The 9,258-nt window shown below is 47.7% G+C and overlaps 1 protein-coding gene across 3 annotated transcripts in view; it reads right to left on the reverse strand.

The window, feature by feature from the left end:
* The window catches only part of VIT (vitrin), a 127,022-nt gene that overhangs the window by 23,123 nt on the left and 94,641 nt on the right, over positions 1 to 9,258 (reverse strand). For all 3 annotated transcript variants that reach the window (XR_014083673.1, XM_081596241.1, XM_081596242.1), the window contains one exon: positions 7,768 to 7,915. Coding sequence is in view for 2 of the 3 variants with exons in the window: in XM_081596241.1 (XP_081452367.1) it covers positions 7,768 to 7,915 (148 nt within the window). In the remaining variant the exon portion in view is untranslated. The remainder of the gene's footprint in view (positions 1 to 7,767; positions 7,916 to 9,258) is intronic.

Raw genomic sequence — 9,258 nt, forward strand, 5'->3', positions numbered from 1 at the left:
TTCTAAATGTTGCTTCTTGACCTGCATACAGATTTCTCAGGAGGCAGGTAAGGTAGTCTGGTATTCCCATCTCTTTAAGATTTTTCGACAGTTGGTTGTGACCCACACAGTCAAAGACTTTAGTGTAGTCAATGAAGCAGAAGTAGATGTTTTTCTGGAATTCTCTTGCTTTTATGATAATCCAACAGATGTTGGCAATTTGACCTCTGATTCCTCTGCCTTTTCTAAATCCAGCTTGAACATCTGGAATTTCTGAGTTCACGTACTCTTGGAGCCTAGCTCATTCTATTGACTATCCTTAGCCTTTTAATTTTCATAATGCCAAAGTGTGATGATTTAAGGAGTTAGTCACTGAGTTGAACCATGCCTGTGAACTCAGGAGGATGTTCTGGAGTAACCCTGGTTGCCTAAGGTGGCAGCAGGTTGGGTGACGGACTTGTTCCATGAGGGCATTACCCAGCTCAGAATGAAATGATTCTGTCCCTCCCCTTAAAGGACTGAGCAGCTATGGTCAATGCAGGGGCCCAGGCCAACCTGCTGAGGGACTTAGCACAACTAGCCCCTTTTGAAAGGACATTGGCCTTTCTCATATTTCCTAGGATCAGAGATTTGGAGCAGAGTCTTATAATCAAATTTTGTGTTTAGAGGAGTATTTCTGTTTTGGTAATTAGCAACAATAATTCCACCTGCCACCAAAAAAATAGAAAGTTAACCTGCAAGCATCTTCCTGCTGGAGGAAATATGGGCATGTACTCTGCTGATCTGAGAATTACTCTGGAGCCAGGAGGCTCTCCAGTTTGCTGTCTGTTATACTGCAGGGCTTGATAAGTGCAGGGACATAGAATGTCTTGACAACAGACAGTGTTTGGTGCTTCCCAAACTCAGTTGTGCATCCGGTCACCTGGGGTTTTTTTAAAATACAGATTCTGTGGACTGGATGTGAGGTCTGAGGCTCTGTCTTTCTCATAGCCCCATGAAAGGCTACGTCTCATACACATGACACTGTGTATCATGTTTGAGTGGCAGTGTCTTTGAAGAATGGTCCCCAAACTTTTTGGCACCAGGGACTGGTTTTGTGGAAGACAATTTTTCCAAGGACCGGGAAGAGGGAGAATGGCTTTGAGATGATTCAAGCACATTACATTTATCGTGTGCTTTATTTCTAGTCTGATGCCACCACTGATCTGACAGGAAGTACCGGTCCATGGCCTGCAGGTTGGACACCTCTGTCTTAGAGAATGCTGTAAGAATCAAGAACATAAGCAGTGGGGCTGCCAGTGATATGGGGAAGCTGTTAAGTCGCTTCAGTCGTGTCCGACTCTGTGCGACCCCATAGGTGGCAGCCCACCAGGCTCCTCCGTCCCTGGGATTCTCCAGGCAAGAATACTGGAGTGGGTTGCCATTTCCTTCTCCAGTGCATGAAAGTGAAAAGTGAAAGGGAAGTCGCTCAGTCGTGTCTGACTCTTAGCGACCCCATGGACTGTAGCCTACCAGGCTCCTCCATCCATGGGGTTTTCCAGGCAAGAGTACTGGAGTAGGGTGCCATTGCCTTCTCCGGATATGGGGGAGGGGGGAGAATAAATAAGTCTTCAGAAGGTGCAAGAAAGGCAGAGAGGAAGGAGAATGGGGCTCCTGAAGCCCTAGGCTGGTGACCTGGGGGGAGTCGGGAGGATCCCAGATAACAGCACAGCCCAGTTTGGTTTGGGCGTTGGGATTTTCGGATGTTCCCCAAGTAGTTCTAGTGTGCACAAGAGTGGCCATCTGCTTCTCTAGCAGAATGGTCCAGGGATCTAGGGAGAATAATCTCAGCATGGCATGGATGGGGGGCCCCCAGAGAAGCCCTGGTGATGTGCAATGCAGGGTCAAGGGGAACCCATCCAAGTAGAAAAGGCATGAGACAAGGGCAGTCTTTGTTTCCTCTGTCCCCCTGGGAGAACTGTGTGGTGGGAACAGAAAAGCATAAGATCGTTGTGTAAACTGTATTCCCAGCTCACTCAGCCTTGAGACTGTGTCCCTGAGGCGTGTGGCTCAAGGGTTCACCTGCCTTGAAAGAAGAGGGGCCGAGAAGTCTTTGCAAGTGCCCCTAGGCCCTGGAGAGCCCTTCCAGGGAGACAGGCAGCTGTTCTGGGTCCTGTTACTTCTTCTACAGGCAGTGTAGACGGAGGGCTCGAGGAGTGGACGGGGCAGGGGTTGAGAGACCTGAGCTCTGTGGGTGCTGCCCTCTTTCCAGGGAAGCCAAGCTGTCCCTTCCCCTCTCTGGGGGTTAGTGATTCTCACCTTGGCTACAGATTAACATACTAGCTTCTGGGTATTTGCCAAATTCCAGGTTAATAGGTCTGGGATAGCGCCTAGGCATCAGCATTTCTAAAAGCTCCCCTGGTGACCGCAACGTGACGTTGGGACCAGGCAGCCTCTTCCTGCTCTGGGGTCCTGTGGTGCCAAGCATCTCCCAGGTCCCCTCCTGTTGGGGCTCATGTCCCAAACCCTCTCACTCCTTCGTGTGCTGCAAACTCAAGAAAACGTGACAGAAGGGTCCTCCTTGCCAGGTGTAGCAGTTGTCTATTTCTGTTGCAAACTTAGTGGCCGAACCAACACACTTACCATTTTACAGCTCTGGAGGTCAGCAGGCCTCTGGGGCTCTCCCCAGCAGAGCTATGCTCTCTTTCAAAGGCTCTTGGAGACCATCATTGCCTGGTCTTTTCCAGCATGTCTTTCTTGTTTAGGGTCCCTCTCCTCCACCTGCAGAGCCAGCCGATGCATTTTTCTGAGCCTCTTCTGTAGTCACATCTCCCTTAATGGGTAATAGCTGGGAAGGGTTCTCTGCTTTTAAGCACCGAAGTGATTGGACTGGGACACCTGGGCATCCAGGGCAGTCTCCCCATCTCAGGGTCCTTGACTTTAATCACAGCTCCAAGCCCCTCTGGCTCTGATGGAATATCTTGGAGGGGGCTCTGCACTGGACCTAGTAAGTATAACATCGGGTTTTGAACATGCAGCAGCCGTCTGCTCAGTCGGTCTTGGTTGTAAGGATCATTCTGTTTACATTTCTGTTTCCCTCTTAAGTTGCATGAAAAAAGGGCTAAATGTTTCTTAGGGAAACCTTTTTAGGGATTTTTGCTTCTGGTACGTTGCTGGAAATGATAGGTCTCCTTATGAAGCCAGTTTTTGCTGTTTCATGGGAAACCAGTGAATTCATTCCACACAGCCAGGAAGGTTGTTGCTTCAGTGAGTTATCACAGCCATGGATCCCAGGGAGTCAGACATGGGCAGCTTCGCAGCCATTATCCCACCCATTGCACCACATCCAACACCTGTTTTCTTCCCCCGACTCTGGTTGCCCCACACTGGATGGCTCAGCTGGTCCACGGGAGCCTCTGAGCATCCTTCCTGCTTTGGGGGCAGGAAGGGAGGCTCAATTGAATGTAACTGAAGGTGTTCAGTCCGGGCTGAGTTGGGGTGGGCTGAGAAGTAAAGTAAGGAAATGCAGCCCAACTTAGAGCTAAAGCACGGGGCACCTGTCAGAGAACCATGAGCAAAGAAAAGGATTTCATTTTGAAATGAAGAACAACCAATATTTTGTTTTATTCTATAGCTTGTTTTCCAGTGTTGGTACCCTGGGGTTGATTACAAAGTTCAGAAGATCACGTACAATTCTGCTCTATTTGTATTGAAACTGGGAATGAGATGACATTATATTGAAGGTTCAGAGGGCGTTCAGCACCTGTGGATCCAGGCAGCAGCTAAAATGTAACCTGCTTGGCTTCACTGTTCTGTTTGCTAGAGTTCACAGCTACTTGTCTGGCCATTCTTTCATCTGGCCTCTTAGTGTTCCCGTTGGTCTTAAGTGCAACCATGAGCCTGTTGGCTGCGTAATGCTAAAATGAGACCACATGTGCAAAATGAGGGCTTGGTCTTTGGCCTTTTCTTCAACAGCGTCTCAGTCCTCAGTTTGGTGGAAAACTTCAATCATCAGGAGCTTTCTTGGCAGAGAAGCAAAATCTTTGAAGTCAGTTTGGTTTCACATTTTAGAGATTAACCCAAGATTTAATATCTATCTTCTCCCTTGTGGTCAAACATTAGCTGTGTGTTCTTAGGGAAGTCTCTCAGCCTCTCTGGGTCTATATCAAATGTGGACTCTCTTACTGGAGGTGCGTGATGATTGTGGAAGGAATGCTGTGGTTGCTGAAAGGTTAACCCGATCTTGGGTTCCAAGCCTCTGTATGTGCAGAGAGGGGATGTGGGAGATGGAGAAGGTGGGCACCACTGGGGCTGAAGAGCTCCCCCTGGCCTGGATCAGAAGTAGGAACCCAGCCAGTGAAAGGAGAAGTTACAGAAAGGGGCAGAAGCCATGAGCCTGGCAGTGGATGATGCTGGGCCACTGGGGGGAAGGACAGAGAGGACAAGCAGAGAGCTTGTCTGACAAGAGAGGAGATGCAGGAAAGGAGGAGGGAGGGGACCAGTGACCCGCCAATCCTGTGACATCACTCTCCTTTCACCTGCCTGCCTGGGCTGGTTTTCTGTCTCCTGTACCCCAAGTATCTCTGTGTAGGATGCTTAGGGACCAGCAGGTGGAACAAACTCTGCATTTTGTCCATCAGGCCATTGTTCTGCTTCTCATATTTCTATTTCTTATTTGCTTTCTGTTTCCTGTTCATAGTATGAGGCTTCTAAATCCCAAATTCAAAAGTCTAAGTTCTGCCTCAGCTCTACGGAAAGCCAAGCGAAAGAATGTTCTGGGGGAATCTTTCACGTGGACCCGGGGCAGCGCTGATGGGGGTAAGAGGCCTGAGAGGAGGAATAGGGAGCTCTGAATCTTCCCGCCTCCGCCAGCTCCTTCCCAGCCTGCGCCTCGCCTTGGGAGCTTGTTCTTGGCGGGGTGGGCATTTCTTTTAGAGCCTGTTTCCTCACTGTAACATGAGGAGGTGGAAGCACGAGTTTTTCTAGGGCCCCCACTGCTCTGAGATTCTGAGAGAAGGGGGCTGATCCCCAGTGGCGGGTCGTGAAGTGGGTACTAGAATCCAGTTAGAACCCAGAAGCCCAGGAAAGGGATCAGTTTCCCAGCCAGCCACGCACTAGTGAGCCTTCTTCCAGGAACACTGACCCCAGATTTGCATCGACCTCTGCCCCTCACCATTCCCTGCCCCACACCCTCCCCCTCTGCACACTAAGACCATTTGCTGGAGAAAGGATGGATGGGAGAGCTGAGCAGAAATAAAAGCATTTTCAGCTTTTACTTCTGGGTGCGTGGATTTCCCCTTCAGCCTCATTACACCCTCCTAGTGCTTTTCTCCAACTGATTGTGTTCCCCCGACAGACGTATAACCTCTGTGCCGCCATTGTTTCATTGCTCATCACTCACCCACCTATTCAGAACCTGAGGCTGGAAGGGAGAGGAAGTGCTTCCAGTGGGTTTGCCCAACGTTCCTTGATTGGCTGTCTTCTTAGTACAGAGCCAGTCACTAAATTACAGAACATCAGGGCTGGCAGAGTCCTAATAAATCATCTGCTCCGCCTGCCCCGGACTTCACCGATGGCAGCTCTGACGTGGGGAGGCTAAGTGACTTGCCTGAGGTCACCCAGTGGAGCCAAGGCTAGAATTCAAGATGTCCTGTCATCAGTTCCTTGCGCTTTACACCCCACCCTGAGGCCGAAGATGATCGATCGGCTTGTGTGAGCAGAAGGTGAAGGAAAACAGACACGTTTCCTTCCCTTAAGGGCTTTAAATTAATAAGGACCCTGGACGGAAAAAAGATAAGCAGCAAAGGTATTTTTAGAAAGTGACATTGGAAAGTGTGGCGGTAAACTCTTCCCTGTGAATGGTGATGACATTAAGAATACGTGGGAGAAAATGGTATTCTGAGAGGAAGGAGTCTTGATTGAATTGTTTTTCCTACCCTGCTACATTTGTTCTTTAATCCGTGTTCCCATCAGCACACCACGCAGTCTGCCTGCCACTTTTCTTTTTCTTGACATATTTATCGCCTTATTTTCATATTATCCTATAAACTTTGGTATACACAGCTTTTAAAGCAGCTATTTTTAATGCAAGATAACACACCAAGCTTTGAATCCCTCAATAAACTGACCAGAGACATCTGCGCTGAAACACTTACATTTCCTCCCCAGAGAAGCCGGCTATTCATTTGCTATCTTTAAAAAGAAAAACAGGAATGAAAACAGGTTGACGTGTTGAAAAACAAGAAAACAGTGGCCAAAACCACGCATTTTCCTACCTCAAGATAAAATGCTCCAAACCATCTGACACTGAGAATTAACATTTGTAGCAAGTGGTTATTTTTACATATTTGACTCGGACTGTATACAAGTGCCACTTAACTCAGCGACTTTGGTTCACAGAAATAGAAGGTGATGCTATATATGTTATTGGAATTTAATTCTAAAAATACAAATGTTATAGGTTCTTGTGAAAGCAAAGCATTTTTATTCCTTTGGAGATCTCAAAACTAAATATCCTCGTGTCTTTGACATAACAACGCTGGTTAAAATGCTGCTCTAAATGTTTGAAGGGTCTGGAGACCTCCTGGCTGTTGTCAGGTTGTTTTTTTTTTAATTCTCACGAGGCACAAATAAGCTGTGACTGCGGCTTCTGAGCAAGAGGTTCCAAGGCCTAAGTTAGTTTCCAAGGCCAAGGCTGCGATACAGATCTGGGGGATGAAGGGGGGAGGTTGTGTCCGAGATCCTTTGTGGCAAGTGAGACAGTTATCCTGCCCTTAATCATTCTTGATCAAAAGGCCACCTATTATTGGAGATTTGAGCTTGTTTGCTCTTTTAATTACTTATTCCCAGTTGATATCTGTAAATCTACTTTAAAGAGAAATCTATTGCATGTGAAATAAGATTGATTCATTATCCCCATAAGAGAAAAGTTGAGGGTGGACATCAGTATGAGCCCTCAATTTCTATCCTATGTAGAAGAGTAGAATGAATTGGGGGTAGTCAGCTAGATGACTGCTGGGGGCCATCACACCCACCCCTCACCTCCTGCAGTGCTCCCCATTGCCAGGTGAGCTTTCCCACCACCAGTGCAGAGGCCTTAGGTTATTGGGAGAAAGGAGAAAGTTCAACCCAGAGGCCCATGTTTTCTGGGCATCTCACCTATAAGTGAGACTTCTGCTACAGAGTTTTTGGTCTTCCCAGCAAGTGGTAAAGAACCCACTTGCCAATGAAGGAGACATAAGAGACTTGGATTCAATCTCTGGGTTGGGAAGATCCCCTGGAGGAGGGCATGGCTACCCACTCCAGTCTCCTTGCCTGGAGAATCCAATGGACAGAGGAGCCTGGCAGGCTATAGTCCATGGGGTCACAGAGAGTTGGACACGACCGAAATGACTTAGCACACACACACCTATAGGATAGCACAGGAGCCCCTCAAACTAATAGTCGAGGAGTCAGGGTTGAAAGGGAAATTGCCTGAGAGAGAGGTGAAGGCCTTACCCTAAGGCCACACAGCCTGCTATTGGCTAAGTGAAAACTTGAACCCAGCTCTCTTAATCCCCAAACAAATATTCTCTCTACCAATCCGGAGTGCAAATGCCATTTACTTTCAAGTGTTGATTAACCTGTCCCTCCTTCTGGAGACCTCAGATTTCTTCATTGGCATTTGGATTGCTTCAGTTTGTCTCATTTATGTCTGTATCAGGAAAGAGAATGAATCTGCTGTGCTCTAGATGTACGGATGTTTTTCTTTTCTGGCACAAAATGAAACGAGGGTCATACCCTTGTTTCAGAATTCAGAGCCACACTTACCCATACTGAACAACACCCATCAGTGGACCAGCAGGACCGATGTCAAGAGTCTGGGCGACGTCGGTCAGAAACTGCTTCTGGATTCGGAATCGACGTTTGCCGATGCTCGAGCTCCCATCAATTAAAAACGACAAGTCAACTTTGCAACCTGAGAAGCGGAAAAGGACTCTGTTATTCGGCTCCTCTCTTATTGCATTCACCACCCACTTCCCTCTTCCTCAACCACAGCTGCCTGAGATTGCAATGAAAAGAAAGTTAAAAGAAAAAAAAAAGTAGCAAGATGCAAGATATACTTATTTATTTATATTCACAGCAGATTTTCACTGGGCACCAAGATCACGGATACTCGGGCTGGTACTTATTTCCATTGTTGTTGTAGAATTCTCTGTATTAGCCATGGTTACAGACTTCAACGTAACTTCATGGTTACAGAGTCTCTTGGACTGCAAGGAGATCCAACCAGTCCATCCTAAAGGAGGTCAGCCCTGGGTGTTCATTGGAAGGACTGATGTTGAAGCTGAAACTCCAATACTTTGGCCACCTCATGCGAAGAGTTGACTCATTGGAAAAGACCCTGATGCTGGGAAAGATTGGGGGCAGGAGGAGAAGGGGACGACAGAGGATGAGATGGTTGGATGGCATCACTAACTCGATGGACATGGGTTTGGGTAAACTCCGAGTGTTGGTGATGGACAGGGAGGCCTGGCATGCTGCGATTCATGGGGTCACAAATAGTCGGACACGACTGAGCGACTGAACTGAACTGAACTGAACATACTTCAAAAGCCAGACCTCCAAGTCAAGTCTAAGGCCCTCAGAATGGTTTCCTAGCTCAGACCATGTCAGCTGTTGTGTTCAGTTGCTAAGTTATAGTGATCACTTTGTGACCCCTTTGGAGCCCGCCAGGCTCCTCTGTCCATGGGATTTTCCAGGCAAGAACACTGGAGTGGGTTGTCACTTCCTACCACTAGCGCCACCTGCAAGCCCTAATATATATATATATGAAAACGTGTGGGCTCAGACTGTAAAAAATCTGCCTGAAATGTAGGAGACCCAGGTTGGATCCCTGGGTCAGGAAGATTCCTTGGAGAAGGAAATAGCTACCCCCTCTAGTATTCCTGCCTGGAGAATCCCATGGACAGAGGTGGGAGCCTGGTGGGCTACAGTTCATGGGATTTCAAAAGAGTTGGACACGACTGAGCGGCTGAGCACATAGCACATATATATATTAATGAAAGCAAGAAACAGACATGAGCTGATACAGTTTTAAACAGAATTGTTGAGGAATACTTAGTAAAGGGTATCTTAGTAAATACTACAGAATTGGACATGAAGGGGAAAAGGTTCTGAGAAAATGCCTTGTTTTCTTGCTGTGGTGCGTGGCAATCAAAACCAGAGGAGAGGTAGGTGATGACAGGGACCTCTCTGGGCCTGGCTCACTTCACTCCATCTGGAATCAGTGCCCGGGCTCACTGGAGACCTTGTAAGCTT

The sequence above is a fragment of the Giraffa tippelskirchi genome, chromosome 4 (genome assembly GCF_054371585.1).
Source record: "Giraffa tippelskirchi isolate mGirTip1 chromosome 4, T2T-mGirTip1v1.2.pri, whole genome shotgun sequence".
NCBI lineage: Eukaryota > Metazoa > Chordata > Mammalia > Artiodactyla > Giraffidae > Giraffa > Giraffa tippelskirchi.